The 19,628-nt window shown below is 44.9% G+C and overlaps 1 protein-coding gene across 1 annotated transcript; it reads right to left on the reverse strand.

The window, feature by feature from the left end:
- Window positions 1-1,261: 1,261 nt before the first annotated feature.
- On the reverse strand, window positions 1,262-13,944 carry DDO (D-aspartate oxidase). The gene is made up of 5 exons (XM_061366817.1): window positions 13,648-13,944; window positions 8,348-8,556; window positions 8,052-8,160; window positions 7,067-7,243; window positions 1,262-4,971 (listed from the first exon to the last, which is right to left on the reverse strand). Exons 2-5 carry the CDS (start codon window positions 8,517-8,519, stop codon window positions 4,404-4,406), a joined length of 1,026 nt encoding a protein of 341 aa, XP_061222801.1. The 5' UTR covers window positions 8,520-8,556; window positions 13,648-13,944; the 3' UTR covers window positions 1,262-4,403.
- Window positions 13,945-19,628: the final 5,684 nt, after the last annotated feature.

The raw sequence follows: 19,628 nt of genomic DNA on the forward strand, positions 1-19,628 counted from the left end.
CACACTGAAGGTCATCTCAAATAGCATTCAACTGGAAAAGAATCGTAATGACTGGTGAATGCCAATTTTTGTGTATTTTTCAGATATTCGGCAAATTTGTTTTAAATATAGACAAAACCCCTACATCTAGAAAATATGTCTATGGCGTTGTTTGTGCAAAGAAGATCAACAAAATTCCCTGTTGCAGAACACTATTATTTTATGCTCAAGCTCTAAAATCCATCATATAGCCCATCTGCTGTCTGCAACTGCAAGGATTGATAGAAATCTCAAAATATAGTCATTCTCTTTCTGTGCCATAATTACATCCTTGAAGTTCCCCGTGAGCGTGACAGATCAGTTGCCATCTGCCCAGGATGCCTATTCAATGTAGATCAGAAAATGTGGATAAGAAGGAAATATTCAAGTACAGTCCAGTTAACTTTTGTCCAGGCACGCCTGGGCTTAAGGAACGGCACAAGGATAAAATGCTCTGCACAGGTGACAGCTAAGTCCTTCTTTCTTTAGGGTGCTTTTCATCATCATAGGAAGTCAGGGAGGTTTAATGACCTTCCACTGTTAATCCTCTCCTACATGAGAGTGTTTCCCTGACATTTGCTCTGTGTTTCTAGATCAAGACTGCAGAGCCAATGCAACAGCATAGACAGATTTATGATCAAAATGGAGTTTTGCAAGTTCCTCAGCCTCAGCTGGAGCTGGGGAGTTAATCTTTGCTTCAGTTCCTGGCAAGGGTCTTGGGTGAGGAGGAGAAACTGAGGGATGGCTGATAAGATACTGCCAGAGACTGACACCCGAGGATGGGCAGCTGAAGTAAGAAAGAATTCATCTCAACAAACTTCAGCTGCCTAAAAGCCAAGCAGGCCGTGTCAGTGAGCCAGCTTTCAGATACTGAAACAGCATGACTCACCTTTGCAGGCAGATGTATAGTTGGCACAGGGCAGTGTCACTATATATCTATGGATATATTTTAGAATATTTAAATTTGCCATGCCTAGGGAGAAAAATGAGAGAGGGATATGTGATTATTCCCAAAATATTAGGACATATTCTTGGCAAGTTGAAGGCTTCTGGAACAAAAAGCAGAGACATCCGAGTAGGGTGTTCAGCCCTTGTGTGGCATCACCTTGGCAGGGAAGAAAACCTCTATGTGAGACAGTAAGGTTTAAAAGGAATATCATTCTGGAGATGGGGAAAGTGAGCAGGCAGAAAGGAGCAAGAGTTCATGATGGCATGTCCTTAATGGTGCCATTTTGACTTCCTAATAACAGCAAGTAAGCGGGAAATGACATGGTGCAATCTGGACAAATAAATCCCCTTTTAACAGGGCACAGGAAGTGGAGCAAACAGGCTGAATGTACACTTGTTTCTATCTGCTATCAGTCTGAATATAAGATATGGGTCTAAAGTGCTTGATTTTTATGTAAGGATATTGAAATATCAGAGACATTCCAGAAAGATAATTACTGGTTCATTGTAATAGCATAAAAAAAAATTACATGGCAAAGAACCAAAATAGATCACTTCCAAATGAGAAAAAGGACATGAACTCTGTCAAATTAAAAGCAGAAACAGAAAGGCAGGCTAAAAAAAGATTTTGAGGAAATAACTTGCTAATAGACAAAAAGCTTCCTCTACCCCAGCAGGAGCAGGGGCTTGCTGGAAGGTTTTGCAGGTGACCAGGATATGCAGTCAGCAGATGATCAGCATGACAAAGGAGCCTGAGAGAAAACTAGTCCTAACACAGCAGTTAAACAGATTACTTGTGTCTGCATTCAGTGTAGAAAAGTTTAGTGAAATTCCAACGGCAGAGCTATTTGTTAAGGGAATAATGCAGAGAAGCTGCCTCAGATTGAAAGGCCATTAGATGAGGTTTTAGAACAAACAGATGCAAGGGAGAGTAGCAAATTCATGAGAAGCAGATTTTAAGGAATGCTAATGGGAAACCGTTGCACTATTAGGACTGGTGTACAAACTTCTACTTGAAACAGCTGGAAAAAAAGGAGGATGGTTCATGACATTGCTTTGCTTTAAGTGCTGTGAGGGATCTGGAGAAATGCAAACCACTAAATCTAATACTGGTAACAGGCAAATGGTAAAAGCCATGGTAATACAATAGTTGCAAGGAGAGATACATACCAAGAGGGAAGACTTGGCAGAGTTTTGCAGTGAGGAGCTATGAAGATGTGCTTCATGACCCTCTTACGGCTTCAGAGGAAACAGTGAAGCTGCAGACTACAGCAACCACTCAGTATGATCTACTCAGCTTCTGGAAAGCCCTTAGTAACATCTGTCACCAAGGGTTCATAAAGAAGCTAATCCTCCAAGAGGTAAGAGGGAAGATCCTCTCATGAGTCAGCAGCTGCATATAGGATAGAGAGACGAGGTAACAATAAATCATCTGTTTTTCACAGTAGAGAGAAGTCACCAGTGACATCTTGTAAGGATCGGTGGGCTAATTCAGAGAGCCATCAGTCAGGCAGTAAATGGTGAAGTGTCTCAGTCTGTGGCGGTACCAGCTTGTTCAAGGTAGTAAAATGCAAAACAGCCTGCAAGGAGCTACAAAAATCATCATCACTGGAGCCTTCTCCAGCCTAAACAACCCCGACATTTCCCTTTTTCCAGCCAGTGGGAACTTCACTGGACTGCCACGACTTCTCAAATATGAAGGACAGTGGCTTAAGCCAACTCACCCACCAGCTCCTTCAGGACCTGCAACTGCATCTCATCAGTTCCCATGGACTTGTGCACCCTCAGGTTCCACAGACGGTCTCATACCTTTTCCCATGTATTTTTACATTCCATGTTAGCTGAGGACAAAGCTACAGTTTGACAAGCCTTACGCCAATACTGCTGCCAAAGCAGCAGCTCTGCCCTTTTGTACTGCTGGAAAGGACAAATGATGGGTGGGGGAATGAAGAATTAGCCTTCAGAGCTGAGGAGAAGAGGGCAAGGCTGCTGAAGGCAGGGCTGGCTTAAGCTGATCCCAGGTGCTTATTGACTTATAGTTAATTTGGTGATGTTTCTTCTGACAGCTGTCCCTTGTGTCCCTTGTGACAGAAACCATCCTCATACCCCCTGAGAACAGCAGGAGGTGGCAGCCATGCCTGAATGTGGCCTTTCTTGGCCCTGTCAGGTCATCACAAATGAAAGAAAACACTTTATGAAAGGAACACTAGAGAAGTGACCTTTGCTCTATTATTAGAACTTTATTTATCAGTTCATTTTACTTACATGAATTCTTTGATTTGGTTTGTAACTATAAGGTAAAAAAACCCCAAACCCTAGGCAAAAGTGGATGTTAATCCTTCTGAATAAGCCAGTTAAGATCTAATAAGTGGCTTAATCCCTGTCAGACCTATACTTCGACAGTAAGTTCAGATTTAGGAGCGACTACCTTCAGCCACATCAAACGCTTGGGGAATTGCTGAGAAGCCCACTTAGCCTGTGCCATGGAGTGTCTGGGTTCTGGTGGCCTCTGAAGCTGATGTTAAGATCCTTGTTGGTTTGTCTCAGATTCATTCATACCAGCTGTTGCAAGGAAAGCAGCCAGTGCCAATGCATAGTAGGAGACGCTTGCACTCCCAAGACCACCCTGATAAACCCTCTGTCAAACATAGGCTGTGTCAATGCTGCTCTTGGAAGGAAAACTTGATCTGTGTCTGTGAGCAAAATCTGAGGGGCTTGGGGACAAAGAAAAGAGATTTGGAAACAGGTGTGAGAAAAGATGTGTAAACCCACAGCTCATACAGGGCACCTTCTCTCAAAGCTTTTCATTAAGCTCCCTGAGGTGTAATACGGGCGAATGCAATAATCAGTGTCCCATACCTGCTCTTAAAATCACACTTGCCTGGTCACTGTGCACTATCATTGCTTTCTGTAAGAGCTGACCCTGAGCACTGAAATGCAGCACTCCAGGAATCTTCTTTTCCTTGTAAACATATGGAAAATTGTAAAGTTTGTTACCAAGATGGCAAGAGTAAAGGCAATACTAGATTAGATTTGGCACAAGAGGAAACAACTAGTTTTTACTGAATGAGAACCTAGTGCATCTGATATCCTCCAGCTGCACATGAAGAAATGCTAAATACTGCAGCAATGTGACCCCCATTATGTGAAGAATATTTAAATATCCTGCCTTCTCTTTAACATGAGGCTAGAAGAAATGCTCAGGGACAGAAACAATGCCAGATGGAGGAGGATCAAATACTGGACAAATATTTGAATCAACTCATCGTGCGTTTCCAAAGCAGCAGCTGGAAGCCAGGTGAGATACCACTCAGCCTCTGCAATGGCACAAACTGGTATCTTATGTTTCTTCTATCCAGTAATGGAATAAAAGTCCAAAGCTGCTACTAGGAGATGCCACACTAGCCTGTTGTAAATGGAAAGGGAGCCTCTGGGATTCAAAGCTTGGCCTTTGATGAGGAGCCTTGCAGGGCAGCAATGCTCTCTTCCACGAGGCAAGCAGCTTCTTTGGCTGTGCCCCTGTGCACTGAAAAGCCACCTGCACCATGACCATAGTTGTGGACCACCAGGAGCTTAACTCTTCCTTGACTCAAGACCTCTCTCTGCAGTCTCACACACTGCCTGGATGGCCTCAAGCCCACCTTCACTTGAATGTCTTGAGCTCCCCGCAGTGAGGGCTCAAGGGAGCAGCATCTGTTAAAGATGTCTTTGGTAGTGCCAGGGTCAGGGGAGAGACTCCAGTTCTCCTTTTCCCTGGTTCCCCCCAGGGTTATCCTGTGTATCCCTGGGTAGATGTAAGTTAAGCCATCCCCATCCCGGATGAAGTTTTTCACCCAAGGAGCATGAACCTTGAGTACTTGTCCTCTGACAGGAAGGAGCTTCTTGTCCCCTACCAGCTGGTGGGCTCCAATGCCCGCACAGTTGACGACGATGTCATATTTGCTATGCAGCTCCCACAAGTCTGCAACTTTTCTGGTGTACATCTGGACACCGGTTGCTTTCAACCTGCAAAAGACCGCAGAAGTGAGGCAGAGAAGAAATCCCTAAACCCTCATGTAATTATTATGGACATTCAGTAAATGAGACAGATTGCCTTTAACATAGCGGTCAAAACCAAACAGGTTGGACAAAAAGCAAAAAAAAAATAATGCTGTGAGGTTTATGTATGTTATTTGTTTGATTTGATCTCATCAAAGCTATTTTTTTTTTTTAGCATACTTGGGCTGGAAAAGATGCATCTGGTTGATCAATATTAGACAAGGGTCTGGCATAAGACCCTAGGCAGACAGACAGGTCCTCACGTTCAAGCCAAATTCCACCCAAAACTTGTCTGAAGCTTGAAGCCCTTCCCTGTGGAAAAACATTGGCATGAGATGGAGCCCTGCATCCTGCCAGCTGGATCCAGTTGCTGGGGGTCTTTAGTGGGGGTACCAAGTAGGAGATCCTGTCGTTTGCAATAGTCTGGCAGCTGGCAAAGTGATCAACCCGACTATAAACCCAGTGGTTTCCCTCAAAGCAGTGAGTTAGCAGAGGATCCAAGGCACAGCTGATGCTCTGAGGGTTTGGTTCGGCAAGACACTGAGGCTGGCTGGGAAGAACAGGGGAGGTCTCATGCAGCAGCTCTGGCTGGGCAAGTTGCTGGGAGAGCTCATAAGTATTGTAATTGGGACTTTGTCAGCATGACATAAAAAGGTACACCAATAAAAAAACTGAAAACTCCTAAATTCAGGCAAGAAAGCAGGAAAAAATTCCTGAAGCCCATTTTTGGACAAGAAGGGTGGGCAAAGAGACAATTTTCCTTGTGGATTGCCAGGAGAATGGTCTATAAATACTGCTTGAGTCACTAGGGGTTTGAGAATTAGTTACATGTTTAATATGCTTTCACTTCTCATCACCAGGGAGAAGAGAAAGAAAAGGAGCTTGATCATCTTATTAGACTACATCTTTTGAGAATTAAATTGGCTATAGCAGGAATAATGAGAGCAGAAATCACGTGGAAGATACTAAATGCATTGTACAACTCAGTTGTGCTTCAGCAGATATTTCTAACTCAGTTAGATAATGAAACATGACGGAGCATTTGCACCAAGGAGACAGCAAAGACCTCACATGGCACTGACAGCACTGGAGTACTTCCAGCCTGGCTGGCTGCTAGAACAGGACTCGGTTTTTCACATTTTGCAGTGAGATGAGAGGCATGCAAGAAGCCAGCTGAGCTGGCAGTTTGTACCATGGTGTCAGTACACGTCTCTTCACTTAACCTCAAATCAGCTTGCAGCCTATTGCTTTCTCCCAAGAGGAGACAGCTATTGGCTCACTTTATGGGTACTTAAGTGGATTAAATGCACATGCCGGGTGTCAAAACCTTTTTAGATCTGCATTCTGACTTTCCTATGGCTATCTAAAATCCACGTATTTTGGGGAAACTTGGAAACTGGCAGATTTTCTAACCTTATGTCAATCCAGGCATGAACTCATGAGAGTGAGGGCACCAACTGTCTTATACAGCCAAGCATTTCCAAAAGGTTTGCTACAAGATGATGCTATTTGACCATTTTTCACCTGTCTGGATTAAGAAATTAGTCCAATTGTTGACCAAATTTGAGCTTAATTGGTCCATCTTACTTCTTAAGTGCAGGCTTCAGAGATAAGACATCTTCCTAGACATGCCCATTATCCAGGGGTTGGATGTATCTTCAAGAACAGAGGGGTATTATTTGGGAAGTTTGACAAATGAGGAGCACCCACAAGTTTTCTTAGGAGATGGCAGGTGTCCAATGTACCTCCCAGGTCTGGCTGGCCAAGTGTGGCCCTGTGGTTGTGTCAGTTCTATGCCCAGAGGCACTCCTGCTCTAAGCCCAACTGTACAGCCACAGTGGTAGAAAGTCGACATTGCATAACTGGGGCCTTTCACATTTTGAAAACTCAGTTATTTATTTCTGGTGCTTCTCCCCAAGGGAGAACTTGCTGCATTTTCCCCAGTGAGAAACAGCCCTTTGCCAGTTTTGCTCAAACCTAAGGCTCTCAAGAAATCCCCAGCTTGCCCCCAGTCCCTCTGCCTGTGTTTCTCTCCATGTGTGCATCCTGCAGCAAAACCAACCTTTTCTCCAGCCACAACAGGTAGGGCGGACAGTCACATTTCAGTGTTGTAAAGGCCTGACCAGATTGATGCTGTGGAAACTTTTGGAGTTCTGCTTTGGACATTGGTCGAAATCCCAGGACAACATCCGACCAGAAGGGTAACTCTTCCTTGGGAGTGTTTTTAAAGACCTGCCACCTAAAAGGACACAAGACAAAAGCTGCAAAACTTAGTGCTATTGCTCTGCCATGTTATGTGTCACAGCAATTTCTGCACAAACCCAGGGATTCAGGAACCTGTTTCCCACACATCAGTGTAGCTCAGCAAGCTCAACAGCAACAGGGAATATTGCTGTCTGCTACTGCAATACCTGCCTTGGCAAACAGGCAGAGGGCTGCCACAGCTGAGCTTGTGGGTGACACACCATGGTAAACGGAGAGAGTTCTTCCAGCTATACTGCATATACTTCCAGCCGTAGAACTACAAAGTCCCCTCACCATGGTTGCAGCCACCCTGGCTGGACCTGCACATAGGGTCACTTGCACACCTGGTCACAGCTTTCTGGGTACCTGTAAAGCTACAGTGACCAACCTCAACACTCCCAAGAGGTGAATTTCTGCACGTAATAGGCATTATAAAAAAAAAACCCAACACCCCCCCTGCAATTGCATCCCTATACCTAGCTGCTGAAGCTGGAAGATCCTGCAGCCCCATCCCTATAGAGACCACCTCTGCTGCAAGCAACCGGTGGATGACAGTATGGAAAACGTAAGTTATTAAAAGACATTTGGTGCTGGCCAGTCTTGAGTGATTTCTCTGTGTGCACCTATGAACGATTTTTGCTTCAAAATACATCATATCTGAGCAGCTGTAATTCAGTTTCTTGGGAATATGGTCATAAGAGTTACTCTGTGAAGGAATACGACTGAAATCTGGCAAGGAAGACCTCTTTGCTCCAGCACACAGTACAAACATACTGAAGGCTGCCCCAGGGGGCTGTTCTTACCCAGAAACAAGGTGAATGCCAGCCTCCGATGCCTCAGATGAGTTGCTGATGGCAAAAAGGTAAGTAAAGGTCTCTTTGAACCACTGCTTCTGCACGTGGATCGGTGTGTCTGCAAGTAATCAAAACCAAATCAAAACCATGCAGGGAGGAATAATGCAAAGAACAGAAATACACGATCCAGTGTTGATGAACGCAGGTCATGGCACTCTTCTTCCTGAACCTCTGTGCACCTCTGCACATGTGAGCACACAGCTGCATGAGGTGCCATGAGCAGCACCATGCTGGGCTACACATACCTGGGTAGGTGTGAGGGATGAGCATCCCAGCTGCAACATCACTTGTTGTGTTGGGGCTGAACTGCTCTGAAAGGATGGTCACAGAGCAGCTGGGATAAGTCTCCACGATGCACAGTGCTGTGGACAGGCCGATGACTCCCGCACCAACCACTGCAACCTTGGGTGCTGCCATCCCCAGGATGAAGCGCCAGAGGAGAGAAGTACCTACCCTGCATTTGGAAATCACATATCCAGATTTTTGAGACGTATTCCAATAGCCACTACCCCATCCTCAGCACAAGAGCAAAGGCAAGGGAACTATCTGTATGTACAGCACCGGTGTTTAGGCACTAGCAATCTGGGGCAAGGTTTTTTCAATGTACCTGTGGCAGTGAGGCACCCATCAATTTTTCTATCATGCCAGAGGCAAAAACCGGAGCTCTGGGGAAATCAGCTTTCAGGCACCAGGAGCAAAAGGGTTGTTTGAACATCAGGATCTCCAGCAATGAGGTTTGTCACTGCATGGGCAGCAGAAGCAAATTGCACAGGAGGCAAACTCGTTATGCAGAGCAAAGAGTTCAGTGCATCATGGATGATGTTTTTCTTAACATGCATCTCAGCTCCTCTGCTGTGCAGGGCTCCCCCTCTGACCCTGAGGACTGGGTTAGCTGCATAGGTCTGTCCTAGAAAGCATGAGGTTTAGCTATGAAACACAATGCACAGTTTCATGGGTACAGCCTGACTGTTTACACTCCCACATATAAAACTTGCTTGGGCAATGATGCCTTGGTGGGAAAAGTATGAGAAGCTACCTGTACCCTAGGGGATTCTGTGCCCCTAGTAACCTGAGGTCTCCAACCTATCCTTGGCCCCCTGTCCCTGCCAGTGTGACCCCCTGCCTTGGACAGATTTGTGGGGATCTGAGGCTGCCACTTTCCCAGCAGCACATGGTGGTCCCCAGAAACCAGCCAGCCTTGCTGCCCCAAGAGCCTGTATATTTGCCTCTCTTTGCCTTGCTTTATGTCCTGGAGTAGCTCCACTCTACTCCTCAGCTTCTTCAACTGCTGATCGCTACTCCAGGAGGTGCAACATGTCTGCTTTCCCTAGTCCTGACCAAGTCTGGGAGCTTGGCACCTGTCCTAATGAGCGGTGCACATCTCCTGGTTAATAATCGCCTGGCTGCCCATCCCAGGGAGTTGCCAGCCTACGTGCCTGGCCACAGCCACCCAGCAGGTTTCACACCAGTGGAGACATGAAGCACAACCGAACTGTGCAACTCAGTGCACCCTGCAAACTCCCTGAAGGCAGGAACTAAATGTCCAAAAGAGACCAGGCAATCTCAGGGGCGATAAATCCCTCAGCAGCTTTGAAACAGGTGATTTGGATGCAGTTGCTGTCTCAGGTGCTCCTTCAAGGGATCACTGTGAAAAGCTGAGCATGGATGTAGGAGGAGAATCTCCTTGGCCTATGGGTTTTAACATTTGCCTGGAGTATTCTACCAATATTCACTCTTGGAAAGGATGCTGAGCAAGATGGACCTTTGGTCTTGCCCCCTTATGGTGTTGCTTCCTGTTATGGTACTCACTCACCCCTGACTGTCGAAATCCAGCCTTACTAATTGCTTTCTAAGGACTTTTCCTGGAAACCAGTGCCTGCAGTTTTAAGGACAGGCTGATTTCTCATCTTCCTGTGGCTTTTGGCGTCTGATGTAAATTCAGGCAAGCAGACTGTGTGGGATTATGATAGGTCAGGTTTATTTATGAGATCCTTACTCACAACTCTTCACACAGCTTCTCACCCCTGAGGTTTTCCTACTTAAAATTTGATGTTCTACTATGTAGGAAGAGAGAGAGAAGCAGGCATTGTTGCCCATCATTGCATTCCTTCTGCATCACAGCCAAGGGTTGCTACAACCCCTCTTCTTCCAAGGGCAAAGTTTAAGTTTCTTCCTGTTAATTATTACATCTTTTACAACCTGACTGTAAAAGTTTCCCCCACACAGTAGGAAAGAAGATGCAGAGCAGAGGTAGAATGTACTCTGAACCTCAACCAGAATCACTGGCCTGCATGGGTTGCTGCCCACAAACCGCATCTGAAAAAGGGCTGGGGCAAGGGGAAGAAGGGGAAGAGGAAGGGGAAAAGGAAAAGGAAGGGGAAGGGGAAGAGAAATGAAAAAGGAAGAGAAAGGGGAAAGGGAGATATTAGCAACAAGAAATGGGAGGGGTAATAATGCTAAAAATACTTAGGAAAATTGGTTCTGAGAGAGGTCTCTAAACACGCTTTTATTAACAAACCTTCTCACTCAGCCTTGGCAGCTGTGGAAATAGCATGTGGCTCTTAGCATGCCCAGCGAGCCTCCCAGCTGTTCATGGATGACCAGAGTCCTGCTTTTTCAGCTGCCCCTGGGACATACGTGACAGGTACATTACGCATCTGCGAGAGATGTGCTCTTCACTGTCCCTCGCCACTCTCATTCGTACAAGCCCTTGAATGGTGATGGAGATTGAATTTCCTGAGTGACCTCGGTGTTGCTGAGGGAGAAAGGGGAGCTGCAGCTCGGCGGAGGGGTCAGGTTTCACAGGTCTTCCCGGTCTGGATGGTGTTTTCTGTATCCACTGATCTCGATGTTGCAAAAGCCAGCTAGGGCGAGGAGGGGCTGCTGGTGGGTCTGCAGCCTGCAGGAATGGCTCAGAAGGCTGTGATGGGCACCTATTGAACTCATCATTTTTCAAGCACTTACTGTTGCAGCCCAGGAGCACATCAAGCCCTAATGTGTTAATGTGCCAAAAACTGACGGGCTGCAAAGCAGGAGCTACGCAGTTTGTATCAGCAAGCGCAGCTCGGGCTTTGCAGAGCCACTTACCTCTGCAGGTAACTGTCTGATGACCTGCAGGTAACCTCTGCAGGACTGTCCTGCACAGCCTGCCTCAGCTGGGAGCCTTGTACCTTCTGGGAGAGCACAGGAGGAGAAACGGTATTAAGCTGATGTGGCAGGGCAGCTTAGTGCCAGCAAGGGTGACATCTCTTGCTCCCTCAGACTTGCTTGTGCTGAGGGGGCTGCAAAAATCAGTGTTGAAAAGGCTAATCAGTTTCAGTAGGTGTTGGGAAGGCAGGCAAAGGATGTCAGGTACTGCTTATCTCTGTCTTTTCTTAGTGTCAGAATGGGACAGAAGCCAGACAAAGCCACCTGGAGCTGTAATTCCCCAGCAAAGAGGACACCAGCTGCCTGACACAGGCTTCATGCCCCTGCTGCCCTCCTGCTCCTCCCAGAATGAATAGGTATTTTTTAAATTGAGGTACTTTGTGATGTGACTTAATGATCCAACTCCCACAACTGACAATGCTGACAGTGTCAGCCTCATGTGATGCAAGCAGGTACTTATCTTCTTTTGCCTCATGTAGATGTATATCACCACTGAGTGCCACCAACCTTCAGCCTTACATCATTCTAGCAGTGGATAGATCAGTATGCATAAATACACTGGTCAACAGCACACATACATGCACACACAAGAAATCTGGAGAGGGACTTTTAACAAGGGCATGTAGGGATAAGCCAAGGAGGAATGGCTTTAAACTGACAAGAGTGTAGACTGAAATTAGATATTAGGAATAAGTTCTTTACTGTGAGGGTGGTGAGACACTGGCACAGGCTGCCCATAGAAGCTGTGGCTGCCCCACCTCTGGCAGTGTTCAAGGCCAGGTTGGATGAGGCCTGGAGCAGCCTGGTCAAGTGGAAGCTGTCCCAGCAGGGTGGCTGGAACCAGATGACCTTTAAGGTCTCTTCAAACCCAACCATGTGATTCTGTGATTCTATTATACACAGAGAAACATGCACACCCAACTGCCAGCTGCAGCTGTAGCCTCTTGGCCCTTGGTTCCTCCAAGCTGTAACAGACCTTGGGATACTGGCATCCCTCAGCTGGAAGAGCTGCACAAATGCTCTCACTTTGGCATCACTGCATTACAGACAGAGCCACTTACCATACCCTTTTCTCCCTATGGCTCAACTCCATGTGCATGCTTCTCTGGCAGGCTGGATACTCTTAGCTTGTGTTGCAACCTGGCTGACCTACTAAGCAAAGCATTTTACACATGCAAATAAGCAGCTGAAAAAGCCCAATTGAACTGCTGACCAGAAAATGGGTAAACAGGAAGTAACCAAAACATGTTACATTTGAAGCCCTGTAGGGATTGGGTTTCTTATTGACTCTCGCTATATAGAAGTGGTGAAACATTGCTTTGGATCTCCTGAAGCTTACAATACCGGGGAGCAAAGGCTCCAGCCTTTCTGAACTACCATAGAGGGCTCCTTATCTACCAGGGCTGCTGCACCGACTGACCCTGTCCGTGTCTAATGTGGAACACTTTATCCCTTCCTTTTTTTTGCAGTTCACTCTTTTGCTTATTCACTCCCCCAGTTTACAAGCTCCTGAAGTGTTGTATCCTTTTGCCTGACCCGAGTGGGGTTCTGTCATGCTCTTTGCTAAAGGTAGTTAGAGATGCTCATGAAGCTTGAGCCATTCTTGAGTTTGCTAAGGAGGTGGCCCGTTTTGTTTTTTGACTCTGACCTGGTCTCTCTTCCATCATCTGGGCTGCTTTGTGAGATATACATTTGGGACCTGCCCCAGGAAGAAGGCGAGGGTGCGCTCTCTTCACCAAACAACTCTGGAAACTCCTTGGGATCCCCTCAGCCTTTCTGCACACACAGCACCACTGCCAGAAAGCAGGAGTCTGATCCACCATCACCGGAGACCCCAGGGCTCTCAGGGAGGCCTCAGCTCCTCTTTCAGATAGGTGTTCCCCTATGCATGCACAAGAAACACCTCTTAAAGGACAGCAGGTTATACCCACCCTATGAGCCACCAGCAGCAGTAACCTCCCCTAGCAGCACCTACACACAGAGCAATGTGCTTGCTTTTCCCCAAACCCAGGGAGGTCTGCAACCCTCTTTCCCTGCAGGGCGCTGTTGAGCCTGCTGCCTCTCTGTGCGGGGAGAGGGGAAGCAGGGAGAGGAGGAGGTTTGGCAGGCCCTTGGCTCCCCCCGTGGGGGGGGCAGGGTAAGGCAGAGCAGCCCCAGCCAAACCCTGCGGCTCACGCCACAGCCACCCGTGACAGCCACCGCGTTCACACTGCGCAGCTGCCTCTGTCTGTGGCCTGAACCCCTCCCTGCCTGAGCTGACGGAGCTGGTTTGTGCCAGGTCACTGTGCGGGCCCCCCCGGCCGAGAAGGGCTCCGTTCTCTAACATTTCCCTCTTCGACTGGAAGTAGTCCAAAAAACCACCAAAACAGAACAAACAAGTGGGCAGAGAAGGCAATACCTGGTGAGGAGGAGGCCCTCGTCCTGCTGCAAGAGACACCTTCCCGGGAAGCGCGGGGGAGTAGGGCAGGAGAGCACGGAGCGCGTTGCCGGGGAGGAAGCTGAGGGGCTGCTCGCAGCTCCCTTTCCCCGAGGTGGCTCCCCGAGCACCCAGCTCCCCGTCCCTCTGCTAATGAAGGAGCTGTTTGTGCCCAGGCAAAGGCCACGTCCAGCGCTGGCACCTCTCCCGCAGCGTCCGGCCCGGCCGCCGCGCGTTGGCGCTGCCGGAGCTTTGCCGTTCGCTGCCTGCTGATAACTTTTCCTGGGTGATTTCCCCCGTGCGCTCCAGCGCTGGTGCTGCCCTGCACGGAACACGTTGTCCTTTTAACTCTCCTGCGAGCAGTTAACTGTGTTCTGAAGCTGTCCCAGGACTGCCACAGTGCTTGTGCAGTCGTGCTAGCAGTGAGGATGGCAGCAACACGAGCGTGTCCCTGGGGCCAATCATTTCAGTCATCAAAGATCAGTGATGAATGAATCCCTGCTAAACCGCAAATGCCTAACGAGCACAGCCAGGCAGGGCTGTTTGGATTAGCCTTTTCAGCAGAAACCCACAAATTTGTCAAAAGCGAACCTGTCTGGAGGATCACTGGGATGAAATTGTAGGCCAAGGCTTCCTGGCTCCAGGGCATTTGCCATTAGCAGGACATTTTGGCTAATATTTGACAGCCTGAGCATTTGTCCCTAAGCAGACTCAGTAAGGCAGTGTTTGCAAGACCATTTCCCTCCCTGACGCTGTCGAACAGCATTTGCCATGCAACTTCCAAGCAGGTGCCTATTCTTCATAGCCTTTTAAATACGGAACAGTAGCCATCCGAAGGGCATCTGTACATACAGCAACAGCACGCAAAGCATGTGGACCAGCTGATCACTTCAGTCAAAACAGCTTTTCATTCTCATCACTGCACTGAGACTGTGGAGAGAATCTTCACAAGAATCACCCCTGGGTGCTGTTTTTTTTCTTATTCCTGTGCAAGTCAGTTCATCTTTACTTGGAACATAATGAGGCAATGTTAATACCTAGATGCCTGTAAGCACTCCATAGCTGGATCCTGCTCATCTGAAACAAGCACCCAAGCAGTATGCAAGCCTGTGTGCTAGACAAGAATACAGAAAAAGGAGTTGGTTTGTCACTAAATGAGATGTTTCCCATTGCTTCTCATTACTCACAAACCCAGGTTAGTAATTTCTTTGAAAGAGCTGATTTTGTGTACAAACCTCTCTGCAATCATTTTTATGTATCAGTCATATTGAAAAAAGGATGCCTCTCTGTTTGAGGTATATATTTTTTAGACTTGATTTTTCTCAGCTTGATTGAACTTGGTGCTTTTGAAATCGGTATATCAGGGATGATTCAAATTTCTCAACTTGAGCAAATATTTGAACCATTCATTATGGTTACTTTCAGGGAGAAACATAAATCACCTGACAAGGACATATAGCGTCATTAAAACACAAATGATTAAACCAACTGATGGGTGTAACTTGATCAGAAAACATAACATTAATAAAATATGCATGGAAAAATTAATAATTTGCACTAATTAGAGGCTTAATGGAAGTGGAAAATAAATAGGTTCCTGAAATGAGCTAAGGGGACATATCACAAATAGGGCTGTAAATTGCTGCTGCTCTCATTTTCCTTGCACTGTCTGCCCACTCCAGTTCCTGTGTGATGAAGTTACAGTAAGTTTTCACATCCACTGAACACCAAGTGGTTACAAGTTATATTGTTTTGTCAGTCCTGCAGTTACCTACTCTCTCTTCTGATCAACTCATACCATTTCTACAATATCTGCAGCCATTTTTGTCAGTACTGAATGTGTCTGAGGGACTACTGTCCCGGTCAGCTTACACAAATATAGGTAAAAAAGAACCATATTCATCCTGCAACTGAAATCCAAAACATGTGACGTTTTATTGCACATTTTGTCATAGTCGCCACCTAACACATTACCCAAACCTTCATTTACACCTGCAAACACAAACAGGGAAAAGACACACACGATGCCTGTCAGCCTAAACCATGGGCTCTTCGTGGAAGGCTGAAGCCCCAGCCCAGATGTTGCAAGGGAGCATGTACCAAACTCAGCGCTGCTGATTACAGTTCATTGAATTTCATAAAAGCATTAAGATTAAATAACGTGTGTTTGATTTTATTCTTGCACATAACTGTAGATAATAAACACACCTGAAAAAAATTAACATATGTTGAATTAAATCCATATATTCTGGGCAAACAAACACCTTCCTATGAGTACATACTTCCTCCACATTACCAAAATGCACTCGGCACCTGGTACAGACCCTTGTACAAAATTATTAGATTACCAGAGCATAGATGTGCTTTAATCTTCCTTCATGTGAGATGCAACAATGCAGATAATGCTTGACTGCATTACTAGAATAAACTTGTTCTTTTGGCAACACTTTTTAAAAAGTAAAATAAAATAATCTTTGCATTTAATTTGTTCCCTACAAATCTGTTCTGAGATTGAGACAAGCATCTTTAAGATGTTTGTAAAAGGTATAGAAGGAATCCAGACCCTCCTGTTTGCAGCCACAAATGCCTTTTGGCATCATGCTTACATGCGTTTTATAAGCCCTTGCAAAAGACACTCACAGGCTTCGCGTGTTGATGAGCCCAATGCTGTGGAGGCTTCATAAGTGACTGCACCTAAGAAGTTGGCAAAAATAAGCTATGGAAGATACAGGAGAATGCCAATGAGTCTTCCACTCCATCCCAGACCTGGGATATGAGACCATGTTTTTTCCATAGAGCCATTACACAAAAGCCCTCAGCCTTCAGGCAGGATTCACCCCCTTGTTCAAACATTTGGGGCACCACCCAAAACATTTTACAGATTGCACAAAGTTTGCATAGCTTTTTTTTTTTTACATTGATGTTTAAACTATAGAAATTTCCACAAAGAAATTTAAGTGAGTTGTTAAAGTAGAAAATACATCTTACCAGTTTCAAAATACAGATTCAAAATATCAAACACATTTAGTCATTATTTTTCCTTAGTTATTGTTAAACCAGTGATAATTGCCTTCATTCCTATATTTAACCCAGAAAGTATGTCCTTAACAAACTGCAAGACTGTCTAATAAAACATGATATGAAATTTAGGACAAAACCATTTGTCATTGTGCAGTAGTGACCAGCAATTAAGACAGGTAAGAATTCTAATCTACCTAATCTACCTCATAAAACCATTATGTAACCGAGACATTGATCAGCACAATTTGCACCAAGATAGAGATGGGAAATGCAAACATAAAGGAACTTAAGGACTCAGATAAGAAACTCTGAGAAGTAATTCTCTTCATGAGCAACAGCAGTTAAATATACCACACAGGGACAGAAGCCTTCTCAAACTCAATGTCCTCTTATGAAAGATTTAGATAATCTATGAATATTTAAAAGAAAGACATCAACTCACCTTGTCAACACTACGTTTATAATGTGTAACTAGTGTTAAACATATTTTTGTCCATATGGAACAAACAAGCAAACAGAAATGCCAGAGACATATAGACACATGCTATTTCCTTCTTTACAGTAATGTGCTTTCTGAGGTTAAAGAATAGGATAACCCGAGGCATCCTTTAAGCTATTCAGGCATAAAATCACAAAAGGTGTACCTGTGGATCGATAACAATTTTATTTCTAGGGCAAAAAGTAACATCATTAGTTCAGTGAAATTCAGATCTAATTTAAATCAAAGACCAAGTACCAACTGACTTCAGTGACAGGAGGAACTGACTTTTGGGATTAAAAGCTATCAAACTACATTGTATTTCAGAATCATCATTAGATTTTAGCTGGTAAGCATTGCTCAGTATCACTGGTTCATGTAAGTTTTTGCTTTCGTCTTTTTTTAATGTTATGTATACCAGTAAAAGATGACTGGGTCCTGAATCCCTCAAGTCAAAGGAACACGGAACGTGCACTGTCTGTTCTTAGTAGGGTGACTCCCAAATCAGTTATTCAGCAGGTAAGGAAGTAGAAAAATTAATTTTAATAGCTCTTTACTACCTTGCTAGAAACAGACTTACTGTCCCCTGCATTTAAGACTAAGGAGTTTAAGACAGGACCTTGTACTAATAAAAGAGGGAGTTATCAGTGTGGAAAAAACCCAAAATAATCAATTACTTGGAGCTGTCAAGGGGCAGGGTGGTTGCAATGCCAGACAGTACCAATTCAATTCCATGTTAGGTGTATTGCATGACATTTTCCCTTAGCACGGTTAAACCCTTGTTTAAGGCAGAGCATGCAGGGTTAGCCAACGGATCTTGCAGATAAGGAGAGTTGTTCTGCTCTGTGAACTGGAGGGGGATCTGAAAGCAGTGGAAGAATACTAGGTCTGTTCTTCAGCAAAACAAAAACCCACAGCATGTGAGTAATTGTATCTTCACTCATAAAAGTATGTATTCAAGTCATTCTCTGAATAAAGATGTGGTTACTCATGCGGGTAAGGTTAAGCACATGCTTTTGTTGAACTAATATATTTGGACAGAAGCCACAGTATTCTATGCCATTCTCTTCAGAGGATTTCTCTGCAAATACTGGAACACCCACACAACTGAAGGAAGCATGAAGATTCCTTTCTGCTTTCCATGTAATTATTACACAGAAAATCCCTGAACTTAAACTTACTGGTTTTTGCTTTGAAGCATTTTAGTCCTAATGTAGGATATGATTTTGTCCTAACACCAGGACCAAAATGCTATTTGACACTCTAGGACAATGCAGTAAAGAAAAGAAAAACCTTTTATAAGGGGGTGTAAGTCATTATTCTGGTTTCAGCAGTAATTGGAAATAATTTAACTGTGCAGATACAATTGAAAAATGTGGCCACTAATCTTTACAGCATATAGAATAGCTGTCTACAGTAATATAGATGTCAGATTTTGGGGTAGATGGCAAAGAAGTTAACAAGGATGACTTGTTTTGATGAAATTGTACCAGCTAGCGTAAGGGTATGTGCCTAAGATGAGAAGAACTCTGATTTCATATCAGGGATGACAGGGTTCACACAGCCCAAGCAAGAGAGAGCCCAGCAAATAAGTGTTGATCTACAGGTGCAGATCAACAGCGGGACATTTGCAGACACTGACTAAAACTACAAGAGTAACTGGTAACTTTTGTTTGTGTTGATCAGTGTCCTCCAGCTAGAATTTTGAAAATTGTATTTTTCTAACTGATTTTGTGTAGTATAAGGAAAAACTGAGCTAGAGACAACTGATCTATGAGGAAAATGGTGTAGATACCATCTCTACTAAGAAGTCTACCTCTGTGCAGAGAGCCTGAATGAGACCCATTTTTCTAAACCACTAATAAAAATATATTTGCCATTCAACAGAATGAATATACAAACTATTTGCACATTTTGCAAACTTAGTATTGTTTTTTCAGTCTGAAGCTGTTCCACGGAATACTTTATTAGTAATGGCACCTTTTCTAGTAAAAAACCTTGGGGGAAAAAAAAAGAATAATAAATTAGTTTAAAATTATTGATATGACTTGATGCAACATTAGGGCTCCTGTCCTGAATCATAACTGCCTGAGTTTACTGTGCCTTGAAGTCTTAAGCCTGTAACTGTCAGCTGCAATAGGACGAGAGTGGACAGGGCACTTTGTGGTGGTTTTGCAAATCTAACAGCAGAAACCGTGAAGCAAAGAATTGGCATATTTTTCACCTATGTGTAATCAGGTATGTTGCAACATTTACAGTAATCCTTCCAACTCTCCACAGCAAGTCAGGTGGTTTTCTAAAGTCTGGGTAAGTTTCTAAAGTCTGGGTAAGGAACTAGAAATCCTATCAAAGTTTATGCAGTACCTCAGTCGCAAAGGTCATACATGCTTGCTCTAATGGAAAGGCAAAACTGGAAACAAAGTAAAAGGGACAGATATTATAGTACAGTAACATTTTATGAATA

Source organism: Neopsephotus bourkii, unplaced genomic scaffold (assembly GCF_033783945.1).
Source record: "Neopsephotus bourkii isolate Nb327-2 ecotype Australia unplaced genomic scaffold, CSIRO-AGI_Nbou_v1 NB_1358, whole genome shotgun sequence".
NCBI lineage: Eukaryota > Metazoa > Chordata > Aves > Psittaciformes > Psittacidae > Neopsephotus > Neopsephotus bourkii.